At 32.0% G+C, this 22,367-nt stretch overlaps 1 protein-coding gene across 2 annotated transcripts in view; it reads left to right on the top strand.

Annotated features, from left to right (window-relative positions):
* Positions 1-1,566: 1,566 nt before the first annotated feature.
* The window catches only part of LOC114125324 (homeotic protein proboscipedia-like), a 60,960-nt gene continuing 40,159 nt past the window's right edge, over positions 1,567-22,367 (top strand). The window contains exon 1 of one of the 2 annotated variants that reach the window (XM_050199616.1): positions 1,567-2,854. In XM_050199616.1, the coding sequence (XP_050055573.1) occupies positions 2,278-2,854 (577 nt within the window). In that variant the 5' untranslated portion in view covers positions 1,567-2,277. The remainder of the gene's footprint in view (positions 2,855-22,367) is intronic. The other variant, XM_050199619.1, reaches the window with a different exon arrangement.

The following is a 22,367-nucleotide window of genomic DNA, read 5'->3' as shown; positions in this document are numbered from 1 at the left end:
TGAAAACAAGACTAAAACTTACTAAATAATAAAACAATTGTTCTATATGCAATTTTTGAAAATATTTGTATCTAAGTATATATTTTCGATAAAACTTTTTTTTATATGAAACTATGTACCTATACCTAATAGCATAGTAACTGCGTAATGGTGAAATCATAATCATTATATCGAATATAATAATTATTTATTAATATACTAATCCGATAGTATTATTATAGTATATGTATCATGTCATATTAGTTCATAATATATGGTAGGGGGCATAAATCTATTTATTGTATTATAGTACTGTGTATATAGTGTATACTATATATACATCTTCATTTTTGGTTTTGGTCATTCAAGACCATACTTCCAAGTCAATACATTGCCATCTATAATCTCTATCTTCTACTAATTTTTGCCAATTATAGGTACAATTTGGCTCCACACTATTCCAGCATCTTTTTTAACACAGTCTTATCCCATCATATTAAACGTGGTCTTCTAAGAGGTCATCTCCTTCTTTTATTGGGGTTTCCTCAGCAATTACTTTTCTTATTAGTGAATCATTACTTCCTCCATGTGACCTGCCCAAACTGTAGTCTTATTTTTTTAAGCTCTTTCAGTATATATATATGCGTTTGTTGAAAAAAAGGCTGGCAGTTCATCGTTGTGTATATAGTTTCCTCTATTCATTTGTCTGAGCATTAAAGTATTTCCCATACATTTTCCTGAGTATACTTTTTTCTCACGTTGCCGCTTCCTTATTGGTTTTTTAGGTTTTCTTAAAGGGTATATATATATATATATATATAAGGGTTTATATACTCTATAAACTATAAAGGGCAATTGCAGATTTTAACAAAGTTAACTGTATCTTAGCTGTGTATACAAAATAAATATACCTATTTACAAAGCAAAAATTCATCTTCCGGTGTACGATATATACCTATATACTCATATATACCTAACTGTGTTGAACAATGTATATACTATATAGGTATTTATACAAGTTATACAGAATAATATAGTTTTAATAAATATGATTGAATTCAACGTTCAGAATAGTTTTAATATAACCTTTAGATTTTTCCTTCGAAAGTGGATAAAATAAAATGTATAAATGTAATAGACGTATAATCGTAGAGTACCTATATAGTGGTGATGATGGGAGCGCGTTTTGGACGGATGATTAGTATATAACGAGTGGATAAGGCGCCAAATATTATAGGTATATATATACACATTTTGCGTTTATATTAATATTAAATATAATATACAGTTTATATATAATATAAAAAATAATATATACTTGATAATATTATTATACAGTAAGTCGTAGGTAACACGCTGGAGTATAAAATAAAACGTTTGCGCGCGCACGCGTGTGTGTAATGATTGACAGGTGGTGCGCGGGAAAAATCATCGGCTGCGGCTGCTGTGTGGCAGCGGTGGCGGCGGCGGTGGTGGCTGCGGTGGTGGTGGTGGTGGTGGTGGTGACTGACAGTGTCGGCGGCGGAGAAAAGGCGGCCCCGTCGTACCGATAGCGGCGCAGGCGCACGACGTACGGTTCATGTGCTGCGCGCGGCGTGCGGTAGTGTCGGGAACGGGGAATAATAATAATAATAATAAAACTATCGTTCGGTCGCGCGCCATCGTCGGCGTATCGCTTCATCCGCCGCGACTGGCACTGTACACTCTGCTGCGACTGCGACGACTGCGAAGACGACATCGACATACGCGTCCGATGGCCGACAGTCGGCGGACTACGTTCGACCACGACGTCTGCTAAACGTCCAGCAGCCAGTGCTATATACCTATGATAATATATTATATTTTACTATTATCGTTCGGGCGTGAATTAATTGTGCGATGAATGTGCGCGAGTTTTATTTCGTTTTCGTATTAAATCGCCGTCGTGAAAGCCGTTTCTAAAATATTATTTCGGTACTGACGTTATACGATTTTAATATCAATATTATCAATAATATAAACTACCGCAGATGTAAAATTACACCACTATTACACCTATATTATACTAAAATATACTGTCACTTCTATTACTATATACTATTACTTATAGTTACTATTTTAGACTCTACTACTATAATAATAATATGTTATAAGTCGCTATAATATAATATAATAATATATTATTATTATAATATACACCGCGGCCGCGATAGTCGTACCGGTTGGTATAATATAATAGTATTGTCGTGCGCGGGTGATATACATCGAAAACAACAAACGATTTTCGCGTGAAAAATATACCGTCGCCACGCATTCGGAATGATGCTAAAAAACACTGAGGCCGACCTGCGACCCGGCAAACAGCAGCAGCTGATGTTGGGCGCGTTCGGCGGCCCGCAGATGTTGGCCGACACGTTGCACGCCGCCACGGCCGCCGACGACGAAGACGACGACGACGATTGCGGCGGCGGAGATCGCAAGGGAGACATGTACGCGGCGACCGCCATGGCCATGAAGGACTCGCCGGTGGCGGCCGGTCTGCAGGACGGCAACGGGTTTTGGATGGCGGCCGTGTCCGCGGCCGGGCCGCAGATGGACCACCACGCGGCCGACTATCAGCCGGCCGCCGTTCCCGACTACATGATGCACCACGTGATGGGAGGCGGTGGCGGCGGCGGTAACGATAACGTGTCGCCGGTGGACTCTCAACACCAGCAGCAGCAGCACCACCAAGTCGCTGCCGCCGCCGCAGCCGCCGCTGCCATGTACCAGATGCAGGCGGACCAGCAGGTCGGCGGCGGTGGTGGCGGCGGGATCGGTGCCGGCGGAGGCGGTGGACAGCAAGAGTATCCTTGGATGAAGGAGAAAAAGACCACCAGGAAGAACAACCATCAAGGTAAGTTTCGTGAACACATTATATTATTATAAAATATATTGCGCGTAAACAAACAGCCACATTTATCGTATACCTATATACCTACTTTGACGTAATGCGTATACTTTATGCGAACGCCATATGAAATATCAAAAGTTATCGTATAAAGACACCAGGAAGGAGTTTTTTGTTTTTACCGTGTAACTTCCCAAAAACCGATAATACGCCATACAAATTGTATATGTATACATCATATTTTGAAGCACTATTACACTATTATATCTATATATAATGTACACATAGAAGTGTATATAATACTAACGCAGCATGTCTAACTGTCCAAGAAAGTTTGACATTGCATTCTGTATACTTATTGTTTTGGCCGTAAACTTTGTTTTGACGAGGGACACCCGCACAGTGGTGGTATAATTTCATATGGTGTCGTCAGCTCAAGTGTACTATAGTTGTTCTATAAAACGGAATTAGTGATCTGCAGTGTTAAAAATCAAAACGCTAAAACTATTTGTTTACAGTGTTTACACTTTAAAATTAAAAAAATAGTATTCACATAATATGTACAATAACATACCTATTATATATCATTATTCAATATGTATATAATAATTATTTTTTATGTTATTTAAATCTGAGAATTTCAATCTTACTTTGTACTCTTTACTCTGTAAATAATGATGTTAATTAATTAACAGATCCGTGTATTCAGATGTCCAATAATTATAATTTGTAGGCGGTACACTATACATTATTAAATTTTGAAAACATTTTCGCTGATTCTATTACAATATTAAAAGTAAAAAGTACCTATTATTTACTAATAACTGTAATAAGTAATAACCAATAATGATTTAATAATATTTTTGTACTTCTATAATTTCATATTTACAAACAATAATTTTTCAACTGCCACACTGTGCACATACCTACTTACTGAGAAGTAAGAACACATAAAAAGTTTTCAACTACTCATACATGTGTTACTTCATTTATCACTTCATGAATTTAAATTCACCCCGTTTATTGTTTGTTTGAATCATATAAGGGGAGAGAAGACCGACGTCTTTTTTTTTTTTTAATAAAATCTTTCATACTCTATATGGTAACTTTTCACATAAACCCAGTAAGTACCTCCGAAGAATGACTGTTGTCAAATTATTATTTTTATAGTATTTTTATAATATCACAACTTTACACGCGAAGATGTTTCATACAAAAATACGAGAAAAAATTAAATTACTATAAACTAAAAGTAATTATTATAACTGTGCAATAATTATGTACTGCACAAAATATTCAGTTATAAATGTACACACATAACTACCATTATGACAGTATTTAAGCGTACAGTAATACTAAAAATCATAATTAACTTTCCGACGCCACCGTTTATCACTAGTTCGCCTATTACCTGCGTCATTTTCATTTATTGAAATAAATTATGTATACGATCGCTAATATAATTAACTCTCGTGGACTTGAAATTTTTTAAACGTTTTATAAAACGCCAGACAGACTTCGGAAAGCAGTTTTGATTGTTCTATATGAAATGTACTTCCCGTACGTATAAATTATTAGCGTGGTATTGTTTTTCCCAGACGAATAACCCATCAATTTGTGTTTGACATTCGGTTGAGGGTTTGACCGTGTCGATTTATCATTATCGTGTTTTTGTGTGTACACCGCCAGATAAATCGGAGTTTCTCACCGACCGTATTCTATATAATAGCCGTCGCCGACGCCGCTTCTGCCGACCGCCTAAGGTATCAACCTATAAAACAGAAGACTGGTCGAAATTAACAAAAAAGGTTGTTAATAAAAAAAGGATAATTGAAACGATTAGATAACTAAAAACAAAACATGATGATTCGATTTGCAGACGTTTAAGGGATTTCCGTATAAGTGGCGTGAATAAACACTGTTATGACTACCGAATATCCTGAAAGTTACCCTCACCCTCGAATATAATGATTACAACCCCTAAAGACCATTGAAACGTAAATTCGTAAATCATTTCGATGTTAAATGTGAATCAATGATAGACTCACTAGGTATTTTAGTTGTTTTTAATATGTTATAAGAAATGTCGAATGACAGTTTTATGGTTTTTTAATTTCGAATTTGTGGTATTGGCACGAATACGCTTGTAACTTGTAACATAAACAAAGCCAACGTTGGTGTTGATAAAACTCTACATAATTATCAATTATTATATATACCTTAAAAATTTAAATTTATAATTTTAGTCATACGAAATATATCCGATGATAATTCGAAATCGGTTAAGATTTAATAAATTAAAATGTATAACTATAGTTGTACTAAATAATAATATATAACTATAAAAAAATATATAGGTATTGAATTCAATTTTTTTTTTTTTTGAAGGTACTTATTCATATTTTTATGTAGGTAAACATTTTTATCATCTATACTTTAAATATAAATTTAAATTAGTTATACGTAATTCTTTTATACATTTTATTAACTAAAATTCTCAAGTATTTACTAATATTCAAAACTCATCGCTACATCAGTGTATTTAATACAGTTTATTGCACATAACTTGAAAAGTCTAGAAAATAAGTAAACAATTATGTACCTTTATTTGCTTTAATTAATATAAAGCAATAGTATTTATAAATAACAATATTTAAAATTAATTTTTATAATGTCAACTATTAAATTTCATAATTTTTTTTCTAATTTTTTTTAACATCTACTATATTATTGACTAACAAAAGTATATATTAAAAAGGAAAAAAAATGAACCATGAATCCCCTTCTTTTTAGGAAAAAAATGTTTACTACTCCATAAAATATATAAATATTATATGGATCGTTTTGAATAAATTGAATTATTGTATACAGTTTGTGAAACGTGGACTACTGTCAGGCTGAATATGATCGATAGGCTTGTTGATGTGAGAAAATTTGTTGTGTTAAAGTAGGGTCATTCTTTTCACGTAAGAAAACATTAATGAATAAAGTATTGTATACATAATACGGTGTTGCTTCTATACGAATTATTAAAAAGATAAAAAAAAATAAACAGTGTCGTGTTTTCAACGGTTGTTCTCAATGTTTTTGGATGTTATTGGATAATTCACTATCGTAAACAACATTACTTTGAACAAGTTTATATAGAAGTATAGAACGACATTTTAATATACCTACTATATAACCGCGTTGGGGTTAGATCCCCAAAGGTGGACCAGGTCAAATATGGAAGCTCATCCACACCGCCGCCGTCGCCGATGGAGTTCAAACATTAATTACTGTCCGCGTGCTATTATTTTAATCTGTCTATCATGAAGGTTAAATTATGCTGTACAACGTTTACGATAAAAACTATTATGGTTTACCGAAACTATACACTATATACACCTTCGAAAAGTTTTTTTTATGACGTATAATAATACAATATTATGTGCACTACCTCAATTATAACCTACCTACACATATATAGGCACAAAACGCTTTATTTTTACTTATTTCGTGTCTTAGTAGGTTAGTTCGACATATTATTATAACGGCAAATTGGGATACCACAATGCACTAAGACTTTATATTGTCTGCGTATAGAAAATGCATTGTTCATAGAATTATTATCGATGTTGAATAACGTATCAACAAAATATAGTAATTTAAGGATCATCCGGTTATTAAATGGGATGGCTAAATATTGTGTGATATAATATTTTCGTTGCATTTTACAAGCTGTCAATTTACACGATGGTGTATTATAATAATATTATGTATATATAATATTTACACAGAGGACTAGTTAACTCAATACACTTGAATGGGTGTATAATGCGCACTTATTTACCTATACAGTATACAAGTTGTTTCGGGGTTTAAGACATCGTGCCACGATGATGGGTATTCATTAGATTTTTAGTTTATAAACAGGTTTTCAATATGATAACCAGTGATCAAACAATTATCGGTGTAGGACAAGTTGCTGCGTTCTTTTGTGATTAATCATGCACATCATGTGCATGTTGCAGTATTTGCAGGAAAGATAGTACCTATAATTTTAACTATTAAAACACACACACATACACACACACACATATATTTATATATGTATACAATATTACAATATACACGTAACTATATAGTATTTAAATAAGCACATGGTGTTTTCAGTTTTTTAAACCATATGATATGAATTGTTTTATTGAAATATGCTTTAAAATAAATGTATAGTAATTTATTGTATTATTATACAATATAATTATTAATTATATATACGTAATGTATGTATTATTTATATTTATTATACAAGTATACACTTTCTCCACAAAAACCGTAATTTAATGTTAAAAATATATAAACTAATAAATGATAATATGATGAGTTCCTATATACTTTAAATTATAATGTTGTCTACATTCATTTTGTGGTATTTTTCAAATATACGAAAACTTTTGTTTACAGTATTCACATATACCATCGTTATAACTGTAATTAGGTACATATCTATTCATATTTTTAAAAATAAATAGAATGTATACCATAATATTGTTTTATTAGTTATATATTATTTTGATTGTCTAAACTTTTAAGAATTGTCCGGTCGCCTGTTTCATAATTTATTTTCACGAATTAATTTCGAGGAAATTATGCAAATAAATATTTATTACTTATATACAATTTATCATTCAGAATAAATAAACAACAATATTGTTTTTGTATTCGTGTACTAAAATTCTAAAAAATCCCTATCGATGATATCTAATAATCCTGGAGGCTGGAAGATACCTATAGGTATTTATTAATTATTATATTATCACAGATTTCTATATAGAAATTAGTATAGAGTAGTTAGTATATAGAAATCCATGTATGGTAATCAGCAATAAGTTACCTATATAATATTGATTAAGATAACTAATATAATTATTGTATATAAGAGACTTGAATGAGTGAGTATGAAATTACACAGGATTATACCATAACAGTTGATATTAATAGAAAATTGAAATGTATTAGTTGTATTTAATAAAAAATAACATAATGCACTTTATTTTAGCATCTTTATTGATTTTTATAATATAAGTCTGTTCGATTGATTAAGGTAAAAAAAAACTAAATAATGCATTCATAATCATATGGTATTAATAATATTAACTTAATAAAAAGTATACTAAAAATTCATAATAATAATAAATAATGACATATTATACTTTATAGCCTTATAGGTAATAAATATATATATAACCAATAACTATCTATGATTTAATGCTTAATTCTAATTGAATGTTATATACTTATATATTTTATTTATAATATAATTTAATTTAAATTACGATATAATACTATTGCAAAGAGAACAATAATGACGATTCAGTATAGCTTTAAAACCTCTCAGGATATTTTTAAACAGTAATAAAATAAAAATTTAGTTATATAATATAGCGAATATATTTAGCAGAATAGATACATAGGTAGATATTGAATTATATTAAATTTAGGCAATTGGTTTTAAAATTGTTCAAAATCAATAAAATATTTAGTGGTTTAGAATATTTTTATTTTATATAATATTATAATCATGGTTTATACCTACTATTATTTTTTTATTATTATATTTTATAATATTTATTTTAATATTCAGCATACACAATTACAAAATAATTTTTATTTATATAATAATAATATTCATAATAACTCTATTTGATAATTTAATTTAATTTCATACTCCCAAATAACTAATAAGTTATAAAACTAATGGTAATATTTATATACTACATATATTATAAACTTATAATACCTATACCTATATGATAGTGTATGTGATGGTTTCATTACACGTGTACATTGTTAATTATAGTACCTATAGTTAATATGCAGAATATTTAAATTAAAATTTACGGATAATGTATATAGATTATAGGTACAACATAATATGTTCATTGGTTTTGTATATGATAGTATTAAATTTCCACCATCTACATAAAATGTATCATAATTTCAAAGTAACCACATATAAGTAATATAATTTAAAGAGTAAGGACTGTTTTTTTACGAAAACGACTTTCATCAGATTCAACTACTCTTATGTAATATTTTAAACCTAGTAAAATTGCTCTACTTTTATTATATAAATAAAGACATTCTAATTGCTAAAACAAAAAAAATTTTCGTATTATAGTGTATTAATATATGCTAACAAGCTAACATATACCTATATTTATTTTATTGTCTTACGTGCTCAGAAAATTCATCTCAAATACATTAATTAAATATTTAAATTTAGACGTGTAGTAAAATTAATAATCGCATAATTTACAATTAATTATACATACAATTTTAGTCAAGTAAACATTAAATATTATTACATTTTGAGAACATATATTTTCTTCGTGCTTCTTTATAAACCACTATTTAATATTTAAAGCATAAAAATTAACATCAAATAAATATTTAGAAGATCATAAGTACTACATCAGATTACATGCATAATGCATATGTGTAATAAGTAGTCTCTTTCGCTTTATAAACTTAAAAGTAAAACAACATTATATAACTGTTTTTACATAAAGTTTTTTTTATGATATATTTCATTTCTTTTAAATTTTTAAGCGAGTTACAATCTTTTTTGATTAAAAATATTTTAAACGCTCTTATAATTCGATTAAGAAATAAATATTTTTTAAAAACGACGTGTAATCACAGATATGTTAACCTACCTTTACGTTAGTTTGTTAATATACTTCGTTGTTATGTCTAAACTATATTAACACAAAGTTGGTTCAACTGAACACAAATTTGATAAATTATTTATACGTTTGTAAGATGAATGTTGTCATAACAGTATAGACTATAATACTGCTATAGAAAATTACTCGCGACTATGATGTTCTATTAAAACTGCAGAATATTAAAAAGTATAAACTTTAGTCTTTGCAAGTAGGGTGAATATGAAAATATTATTATAATAATAATAAAATATATATTTTATATGAAATTAAAATTTTTACAGTTGGTAATTTTTCTTTTAAATTTATAACTAACGCGCAATTCTGAAAAAAATTAAGCATAATAAATAAAGATACACAGTATCTATTCGTTTATGCTTTTAAATTCAACAATTTTTTTCAAGGTTTCTGAAATGTATAGGAAGTACCAACCACTAATATATTACTTATGTATTATGTATTATCTACGTAAGCTCTTGTCTAAAATGTAATGTTATATTGACGACGGAGGTGGAAAAAACACTTCGGCGTTTATTGGGACGAAAAGCGCGAGGGGAGGAAATTATACAGCATATTATATGTTATTATTATATTTAGTATAAAATATATTATATATGAATGATGGCAATGGCGGAGGATGGAGTGGAGAGGAATGACCGGAGGGCAAGTCTGTGACCAAGGACGACTTGTTGAGAACCGTCGGCGGCGTCAAGGGGGAGCGTATAACACAATAATAATAATTAATCTCGGTGATACCGTGGTCCACGGAGACTATTAATAACCTCTACTCTTAAATTTTTATATATATATATATATATGCTAGCATATGTTATGTTGTCGTATCTACCTACCTTTTTTGTTTTTGTTTTTCACCCGAAGCCGCTTCCTGCAGCAACCCGATTGATTGACGTACCAATTTCCGTTGATTCGGATTTTGGGTGCGATAGAAAAAAAAACACAAAATATTAATAATAAACTTTTATATATACGTACCTATCGTCATCGCGTTGTCAGACGTGTCATTAACGGACATACCTTTTTATTATTACTGTATATTATATATATATATATATATTATAATGCTTTATTAGAGTTCGTTTCAGTCACTACTGCGGTGCATGTACTGTACAAGATATGTATAGAGAATACAAATGTATAATATTATACTATTATATAGGTATGTAAAAATAGATAGTGTGCTACAATGTATACCGATGAAAATAAATAAGAAGGAAACGGGAACGGGGTGGCCATAAGGTCATACGTCAGAAATGCACAATAAAGATGATAAAAAAAAAATGACTTTGTATATGCGGAAAAAGTCACTGTGCCGCGCTCCCGGTCGCAGCGGATTCAATTTCCACGTCATTTTGCAAGTTAAAAATGAAGCCGAGGGGCTTTTGTGTGTGTGCGTGTGTATGTGTAGAGTGGCGGGGACGAGAAGGAAAGCGGTGTGGGTTTTTTCTGCAGAGTAAGGCGATAGTAGTATTATATATACAGCACAGTATAGCTTGTGTATAAGAGCGAGTGAAGAAAAATGGTCGTAAAACGAAAAAATGACGGGGAAATGTCACCGTTGTAATATTATGAAGATACGATTCACTGTTTGAGCGGTGCCGCCACAGCATAAGGTTGACTGGCGGTTGACCCCCCGGGGGGAGAAGGGGTCGAACATGTTTTTTGATAAATTGGCCGCGGCCTCAGACACAAAAAGCTCTAAACGCACACCACGCGCCCTTCCTACTCTCTCGACCCCTTCTCACCCGCACTCGATCATATTCTTTTTCTCCACTTCCGGGAGCACACTCGCGTCGCTAGTATACATATACGCTACGCACACACACGTCGTATATATATTTTTCATATCACAAATCTGAATTTCTAATTTTTCTCTTTTTCGCCCACTCTCGTTGTCGACATCGTCCCCTCACGTCACCCCCATACAAACCATATTACAGTGGTTTTTTTATGTCAAATTTTTCTTTTCTCCATACCGCTTTGCCTCTGCTGGTAGGGAAATTCACTCAATTATTTCTCATACTGCAAGCGATGGATCGGGAACAATAATAAAATATGTATAAAGGATTGTATGGTGACGATAAGCGGTTATATTATACACTGCTGCTGAAATTTTCGCTGCAGATAATGAAATACGTCTGTACAAAAGTAGGTACACGCCACCATGATGCGTGCGAATCGTACGCGTGTTGTCAACGAAATTTTGGAACAACGTAGCCAATGTTGTGCTTGTATTATATTGTATTATATTTTATTGAGTACGCGTCAAGATGATGATACGTATTAATGACGAAATGCATAAAGAAAGTCATAAAAATACTTAAAAATTACATTTTTAAACAACAACAATAAATATAGCAAGAGTAATGTATAAGATGAAGAAAATAGTAAAAAGCTAGAAAAATGTGGGTGTATTTTTTGTTGGGTCTATGGTCAATATTGAAACTGTTAAATAAAGAATCCGAAGAATCGAAAAAAGTGACTATAGTTTAGGTTTTATCAATATGACTATTATAGTATATACAGATACGAGTATATTATACAGTCAACTCCATACTCTAAAGAAAGTCGTTTAAACAGCGTACAGATAAATCTATAATATAGGTATGTTTTTTATAACGTGGGTAAGAGCGTTTTTTGCATGAAAGGGAGAGAAAGAGAGAGAGACAGAAAGACAGCAGAGAGTGAAAAATAGAGTATAATAATATAGTTTTATATAGTGCAAATGTTCGAGTGGCAGGTATGTCGCGTCACGCCACCGTTTCCCGAGAGACTTTTTCACTCGTTTCATTAGCAAAAAAGTGTAATTCGATTTTCGAAAGCAGCAACGAGTATAAATCAATCGTATTTTTAAATGTAATTTATAATATGCATGTAATGTTGTGTATCCCCTATTGGAATAATGTATAATATAATATATTATACCGTTGCGGGTTTATATATTATGTATGCATAAATAAACTAACACTATAATTTGCTGTTACGATTAGTACATTTTATGTTGTTTATAGTATAAATAGATTTTTTCTAACAATACGCTAAAGATTACTAAATAATTATTGTTTTGAGTTATTTTGACAACAGACTATTCGTTTAACGCGTACAACGCGCGTGTTTAAACGTCCGTAATTTAAATCAATTAATCCATTCGATTATGCGTGCTAAGGTTTAGGACACGCGAAATGGCACTTAGGAAGTAGTCGGTAATGGTTTAGAATTTTGGTTTATTTTGATTGCACCTCGCAAGAAAAGTCCCGTCACACTTTATGTCCAATCGTTATTTTTACACGGCTACCTTGTATAAATGGCAATTTATAAAAAATGCTGTGATTTTTCAATAGACGAATAATCTATATCTCGTTCGTCAAAGATATATCGTAGTTTGGTGTACAGAAAAAACTATTAAACTGATTTAATACTATTTAACTTGCACGAGAATGCATTCTGAAAACGGCGTTTGATCGAACAATAATATACATACCTATCGTATACCTATTAAACGCGCAGCAGAATCTATGTACGTACATATTATGTTTAATGCGGCTAAATTATATTATGTAGTTCCTGTCAAATATAACGTATAGGCATTTATACTCGATATAAGTTATAAGTGATTATAACCTAACCTAATCCAGCCATTGAGCCACGGTAAAAGACACTTTTCTCGAGGTTACCTCTGTATAACTGCAGATAAATGTATCCATACTGGTAGCCGTTCAAGTAAAATTAAAAAATAAAAAAAATTCTTTGAACATGACGTAAAACCGCTCTATGTATGTATACAATATATATAATATATACGAGAGCCGTATAGTTTCACATCGTAGCATACACGCATACACACATATACAGTCATACAGACTTCAGTTTGTACTTATATATATATATATATATATATATGTATATAGTCGTATGCGCGTAGTCAGATATATAGGCCGGGCTGGGCACCCTTCAGTCGCCGCCGCGCCACTAATGACATAATAATAACACACGGGCGAGTACCTCCGTAATCATATGCGATTTGTCAGAGTCAACCCGCCGCCGCAGCCCGGTGTACGTATATACCTATTATATGCGCGTGTGGTGTACACCAGAAACAAACCCCTCGGTTTACCCCTCTACCCATATAATATATCCCACCTCTCCACGCCGAGCGTTCGACGAACCCCCTCGTGAATTTATATACCTATATACATTTTGTCTACCGCCTTTACCCACCCCTCAACTCTACTACCCCGACATGTACATATATACTCTATCGTCCTTATATATATTATTTGCGCTAAGCCCCCGTGTAATCCGATCGCTGATGGTGCGCTGTCGACGCCGGCGGTGGCCGTTTTAAATCCTGTAATTTTGTCGTCGAGTACACGCACATACGCGTTATACATAATACACAACATATTATGATTTACACGCAAACATAAGCACGTTTCAATTTTCGCGTGATACAAACATAATGTATTATTCCTATTATTAGTGATTGCAGGCCGTAAAAGATATCGAAACATTTTTTCTAACACCGAGTCAATATTATAACAGACGTTATGACAGATGTTTGCATTGAGTACATAACGTATAAAACGCCGTAAATCGTACTGTATAGGTATTTTTATACTCGTTTAAAATTATTAAGTTACATTTTTAATGTGTATACGAAGTATTTACGATCTCTATAAAAGGTAAAAGCACAACCGTTACTATTTACAATAAAATAGCCGTGTAATATGGAACATGAATAACACGGAAACCTGTTTTTCTATGGAAAATTATTCGGTCCTGGCTACTCTAATATATTTTTAAATACATCATTCGGCATTCCAAAAATAAGATGGGGTCTGTCTAACTTGAAAATGGAAACGATATATTATTATATTTATATTTTATTACATGCAAAATAATAATATTGAACACCGACCATAACTACCTAGTATACATGTATATTCTATAAAGTTTATTTTAGAAATTATTTCATTTCTCAAATCCCTAAAAATGATAATAATAAGGAATGTGTTAATAATTGTATCACAAAATTATATAATATGGTACGAAGATTTAAGTATTTCAGTATTGATTACCTACGTTGTACATTTAGTAGTATATTGTACGCATGTCGAGGGATTTGAATATTTGATCGAAACATTCTGGCAATCGACTTTTTATTGAATACTATTCCATATATACCTACGAGTACATATAGTATAATAATCCCATTTTCATTTTTTGACACAGTTTGTCTTAAACAAATATTAGAAGATTTCATAAATTATTATACATGAGATAACCGCGTCTTAAAGTGCGACAAAACGAACGATGAAATTCGATTTTGTTGCCACTCTGTCGTCATATTCCTGTATATGCCGCACGTCGGGTTCGTCCGTCGTCGTCGTTATACCGCCGCCGAAGCCGATGCCGTTGCGGGTTCAATCAATTTAACGGAATTGCACGATGACGGTGGTAGGGTCGAGTTAATTTGTAAGGGATAAATAGGTTGGATCGTCTACACTCTGCAGAGGGGTGTGCGCGTTTTATACGCACTGGGAAGAGAGAAACGAAACGAGATCGGCGAGAGACTGCATGGGGAGAGGGAGAAACATAGATAGGGTGAAGGAGATTCAAGCTGAGAGGAGAAGGCAGTGGCGGTGGTTAGCATGAATGAATTTGACGACTAGCGAAGTTTCTTAGTTAACGGCGGCGGCGGCACCCGGCGGCCCGGAACGCGCGTTCCGGCAGTGATTGATTATGTATCGGGGATGGCTAAAACCTATCGTGGGGGTGGGGGAGAAAGCCCTTATATATATTTAGGTAATACCTATGTATATATATTTCCGGTACCTCGGAAACCCTTCCGCCACACCCTCCCACACACCGGTTTTAAAGCCTCTAAACGCACTGATGCGTCCTTCGACCACCAGTCACTTTCACATACACCATCGAATCTATGTATCATGTATGTGTGAACGAAGAGTTAAAAATTTAACGTGGTTTATAATAAATCGTATACGAGCATGCGTCGGTCTATAAAATAATAATAATAATGTATTGATACAGCGTATTATTATAAAATACCACCTTTACTCATAACGATTAACGGTTGTGGGCAGTATTATATAGTTGAATAATTTGTTGTAAAACTTTGAGGTGAACAAATTATTATAAATAAATACAAATTAGATTGAAATCTATTCTATAGACTCTATAGTATATATTATGTATAAATATACATATATATTATTAGGAGTGGCCATCATAAATATGTTCATGAGCTACATAGATAAACACAATAATATATTAATATCTATTGAACCAACATTTTTATAAATACATTTTATATAATTTGATAAGTGCTTAAAAATATTAAAATATGTATACCAAAAAAATTAAATTTCTAAATAAAAATGAGTAAATTTTGTCTTTATGAACAAGATATGTCAGCCGCAAGTTGACCCCTGGTATATATTATTTTATTTTGTAAAAGATTTATGGTTGTTAAGGAAATTGGAAGCTGTGTTTTTCTGTTTTTGCTTAACGCGTGAGCAACATAAGATAATAGATGTGTTCTATTTCCAGCGTATCTACTATTACGATAAGAATTTTTAAAACATATTTGAATTTGTTGTAAAATCTTCTTGAGATCGAATTCTCCGTATTTTTGATAACTCATTTTTAATAAAACGGTTTTAGGATTTTGGGAAAAAATATCTAAAATGTGGAAAGTCGATCTCAAGTAGACTGCTTGGTGATAAATTTAAATTGAAAAATCGTATTGCTTCATTATTTCAATCAGTATTCGGTACGTTGTAAATAGCTAAAATACGTCTATAACCATATGTTGCGCGTGTGTTAGACAGAAAATCATCGCTTCCAATCCCCTTAATTAATTGTTTATTACAGTTCAGTTTTAAATAATATAAATATAAAAAAATAAATAATAATATGTATAATATATTGTATATTGTGTATGTAGATTGTACTTATTAACTATTAATTTATTCTTTTTGTGTGTATTGGTTGTAATATTGAGACATTTTTATGAAAAATTTCCCTAAGTTAATAATTTAACACAAAAATTTAAATGTTATAGATTTTTTTTACAGGCCTGATAAAAATTGTTATATTTAAAAAATGTATTATTTACTAACATTCTTGGTTTAGAAGTATGAGGTAGTTTTAAGTGGCTGGTTTTTATTGGGGGGAGTAGGGGGAGGGGCGCATGCTAGTAGAATTACATTCCTTGTGTCTTAATAATTTTTACATGTAATTATAATAATATGTACAACTTGTATTTTCGCAAGATAAATAACTATAATATTATATATGTTTATAAAAAGTAAATAATAAATTATATACCAGTCACAAAGTGTATACCTAATTTATAGGTATATCGTGATGCAATTAAACAGCAACAAAGTCGCGATCTCGTATTCGTAAATATTTGTAATATAAATAATTGACATAGATCATGATAATTAATTCGATTGCCGATGAGAGTCTGTTATTCATAAATGCCCGTACGAGTACTCTAAAAATGTTCTGTTAAATTCTAAATTTCTATCATTAATATTATTTCGCTCAACGCCCTTCCGCCGCCGTTAGTTTGCTTATCGAAAATATTCTTTAGTTTTTCGGTTCGTCGCCTAATGGAAGTCGGGAAAAAACGTAAACCCATAAAAACACTGTTATAACCTCTAGTGTATTATTATTAAAATATACATATAGTTGTGTTTGCACAACACTCATACAAACACCTCGCAGTAAAACACTATCCACTAAAGCGAAAATATTATAACCTGTATAAATAGGTGGCATACGCTGTGGGTATAATATATATATATACATATATTTATATAATGTGTAACTACACATAACATATAATACGGCTGCGACACGCGAATCGTTCATTAGTCTGCGATAGTACATAAACACACAAACGAAAAAAAAAATTTCGATTTTCTTTTCTCTCTACAATATAAACCTTTCCCCCGTCACCGGCAAGTTCCCCACCGGAGACTAAAGTATAGTTCTTCGCTGCCGTCTCCGTTCTGGGCATTTCGTGGTTCACAATTCGCTGTATATATTTGTGTACGTTGGTATACACCTCCTATAATAACAGAGCACAATAATAATATAATATTAAAAATGTTATTTTATTTTTTATATATTATATATGTATATATATACATGTGCATGTTTGTATAGGTACTATGTATATTATATAAACGCATGCATATATACGATTTGGCATCCATTCAACCGTATCATTATTATACATTTTTTTCTCTTGCGTCTGGTAAAATAATGCACTTACCAGTCACCACCCACACGGAGTTACAAAACAAACATTTTTTTTCTTTCTTTTTTTTTTAATAATTGTATATAATATGTATACCTGTATTATTATTATATGGTATATGATATTATTATACAAAATACCTACAATGCGTACCACAGCAACGTGCGTTAAAACTATATACAAGCAGTTAGAACCCGACGACAGATGGTCTATGCACAATGTCAACGTTCCAGTCGTTTCATGTGCCTATATGAATATCGAGTTAAACATTTTAGGTATACAGTATAGGTACCATAGGTGTTTTAAAATTCAAACACGCCAATTTTAATACAGTACGTCATATACAGGCCACATCGATTACAATATAATAATTCCGTGTTGTAATGCATAATATATTATATCCAATACATACACGAACGTCGAACTAGCATTATAATATAATATATATCTTACTATATGTGCAACTATAATACACAATATACTATGCGTGTTCTTTTGAGTATGTTATCTTATTTTGTGATTGTGATTATAGCATTTGATTAGAACCTAATCAGAAATGCGTACATGTTTTGTTATTTTTGAAAATAAAAAATATGTGAACCATTAGGAGTTTTGAAAAGAACTTATCATTAAAATCATCTATAATAACCTATATAATATTATATATATAGGTAATATACTAATTATATACACATCACGACCCAACACTTATAGTTTATCATTTTAAATCGCAGTTCGTTACAATTCCACACAATATTATAACACGACGTGTTAATTAAAACCGTGTATTAAATAACATTGGACGACTAAAAAGTTAATAGTTTATAATCAAATTGTATTATAATTTATTATAATGTACCTATAATTAATGAAAATCAACCTAACTATAACCTGTATACGTTTCTAAATATTGCGCATTCAAAAGTCCGTGGAAAAACGGACGAGAATATTGAACTGTTAATTTTTTTATTCCCGCCGTTTTATCTTCTTCACGGAATCGTAAAAACAAACATTATTTTAACCCCACGCAATTTGCCCTGCGAGTAGGACAGACGTTCAACAGGTTTCCGACAGTAGCGGAGGCGGCTATCGCGGATGATGCGAAAAAAACGGCCAAACCGCCGCCGCCCACAACGCGCGCGGTACATTTATACACAGCGGCGAGTATAAACACTGTAATATACAGAAACGGCGGTGTGTACATGGACAGAGTGTATACGGACTTAGCGCGCGAACACTTCCTACGGGTGATGAAGTAAAAGTTTAGGAAGGTATATGCGCACGTGTGTTCGAGAGTGTGTGTGTATGTGTGTGTCAGTGTTTATTGTTTGTCGGTAACAAGACCTTAACCACGATGGGCGAAGACAAATGGTCAAAGAGAAAAAACTGTCCATCTTTCACGGTTTTTGCCCTCCCCCCACGCATTTCCAGTTCTCACTTATTTTTTCTCGCGTTCTACTTCCCTATCGCCACATCCACTCCACCATTCCACCACCACCTGCACTGCCGCCCCGGCGCAAGTATTTTTTCGGACCCTCGCACGAGCATATCCTTTGCACCACTTTGCTGTATATACACACACACGGCCGTTGGTTGATGATGTCAATTTTTCATTTGTCCGTGTGCGCAAACTTTTGTTTTTCTCAGCAGTTTACCCTAGACTCACCGCTCGATCGGACGTGTGAAAATGAAATCATTATTATTGTTTTGCGAGGGGCATGTCGTCTGATGTATGCTTGTGTATATAATATAATATATATATTTTTTTCCCCACTTGCTAAAACGGATGGGTATGTAATTTAAGGAAAACACGACTAGATAATAAGAAAATAGAAAAATAATATTTGATAGTTCGTTATTTTGTTTAAAAAAAAGCCATATGTGTGATTTAGAATTTTTTTTTTTTTTACAACTATAACGAATTTTTATAAACAGAATTTTTTTACATAATAAATATTATCTAAATGAAAACACGAATTTTAAGTGTTTTAATCTAATATATGATTTAAAAGTATTCGTTTTATTATAATAATATACTCGTATATATTAATTTTGTTTCCGTTTACCATTTGTCTTAGTGAAATATCTAGGAAAAATGCCGGAAAAAAGTTTTGCAATTTAAACATTATTGTGTACTTTTAATGTGATAAAGTAGTTAAGATTTATATAAAAAAGTGAATAATATTGAATTTCTGAAATCAAAACAATTTTAAGTTTAGAAATTAAATTATATATTATGTACATTATTGAACATTACACAGTACATTTAAAAACTTGAATTATTAGAAAAAATGTGTAAAATACATTAATGGTCAATGTGATTATAAATCTTAATAAAAATGTATTTGTTTAAAAGTCATTAAATCAATTTTTGGTTTATCTGTATTCAAACTTCAAACTATTATTATATTTAAAAGTATCCCGAGGGTCTTTTAATTTCATTATTTTTGTGTGAAATGAATTTCAACCAAAGGGTGCAATATGGAGTAGGGCGGAATCTAAATTATCGGATAAGGGAAGCCATTTATTATGCTCTGCATAAGTTACGCATGGAGTTATAATTATTGATTTTTGAAAAATTATTTCAGTTTTTTATGGAGGCTGCATTCAAAAAAAATATTTACATGATAGTATATTGCTTATTTATCGTTAAATTTCGAAAAAAAAAAAAAAAAAAAATAACAATATGTTACTTTAATTCTTCATTATCAATATAAACTTTTTTAGAAGTCAATTAAGTGTTAAAAACCTGTTTTGTTTATGGTAAAGGTAAAAATTAGGTTTAGTGTTTTTCTCTCTACCGTTTTTTCTCGATAGTTAATAATTCAACACTGTGCGTTTTCGGCGTAAACTATTTAGAGAGGTTATTTAGCCAGGGAATTTCTGCAACCGAGGCAAAATCGAGTCCATTAAACCGTTGATAGGATAGTTTTACAAACATTTCCACTACACGATCAAAGTAGTCTACCAACATATAATACGAGAATATACTGAGAGAAGTGCAATGGGTACAGATGCGTTTCATTGGGTATGAGAATGTTAAAAAAAAAACGAATCGCTTTGTACGGTTTCCTTCATATATTGGAGCTCGGTTTGCCGCAGACGACGACCAGTCATTAACGGTGAAAACGGTGGTTGTGCTATATAGCTAATAATAATATATCGGTTTGTTTGCAGAAAACTCATTGTTTTAATTTTTTTTACGTTAAGTATATTTTGATTAAAATATTAAATTCATTTTTACGCAAAGGCCATTGGAGTAACTGTAATATTACTTTATATTTCGATCATCCGATACACTTCGCTTACGAATATTGCTACTACCTACTATAACTTACTATATCCCATGTGTATAATGATATAATTGGACGTTGGTTCGAGTATCGATTTTGTATAAATACTACGCGTAGTAATCGGGGCCGGAGATAAAACGACGACGACCGGACTGCGATGTCCGACGTTGACGGATGTGCAACAGAGTGACACAGCCAAAAGGACTAGGGGAGTCGGGTTCGGCGGCGATTGAGACGAAAACCCGACCAGTCATCGGCTAAGACCGGAAGTATAGAGCGTGGTGCAACGGGATGCGCAGAAATCCAGAAACACTCAGATCGAAACGACGTTATCATTTAAACGCCATCGTCATTGATATATTATTATACGACAGTACAATGCGATCATACACGCATCACGTGCGATTAGGTCGTTTTCTACTCTTCCGTCACGTTTGTATATATAGTATATACCTAATAATAATGGGCAATACCGCACTGCAGATTCATCCCCAGTGATTCGAAGAGTGCGGATTGACGTTTGTCCGATTCTACGCCAACAAGTGTACATTATACTTAACTACCTGTAATTATTATTATTATTATTGCACATCATCATTCACATTTATATATTATTATTTGGACTTATGACAGTACAATTTCACGCATGCAAGTGTCGCTATAATGACTGAATAGTTAGTTATCTACAAGTAAAAATTAATAGCAATCAAAAAATTATGTTTAATAATATTATACAAACAAATATATCGTATATAGAATGTATTATTTCTCGGTGGATGCATCGTTAGAAAATTGTTCGATTGAAAAATAATGCCAAAAGATATTTTTTAACGCAATGGCGAAGACGTGTACTCGATAATTTTCCCGAGAATATATAATATTCGTGGCATATTGACTGTAATATTTTGTTTATTCGAATTTCATTTAATATAGTTTACATTCACGCTTATCGACCGATCGGAAGGTTGCAAAACAAACCAAATAGGTAACTCGGTAATCATAAAAACGTGAATTGCATTTTGCGAAAATAATAACGAAACCGTAGAGATTGTGTCAAGGACGGAATTTAGTATAAGTATACGTGCGCGTATTCCGGTCGATAAGAAAACACGGTCGCATTTTACGAACCGTCGAATAAAAGTAATTTCTAAAACCTTTATGTAAAACATTTACTGCGAGGACAAGGTTTTTTATGATTTTCACGC

Source organism: Aphis gossypii, chromosome 1 (assembly GCF_020184175.1).
Source record: "Aphis gossypii isolate Hap1 chromosome 1, ASM2018417v2, whole genome shotgun sequence".
NCBI lineage: Eukaryota > Metazoa > Arthropoda > Insecta > Hemiptera > Aphididae > Aphis > Aphis gossypii.
This window is presented reverse-complemented; position numbering and strand designations above follow the sequence as displayed.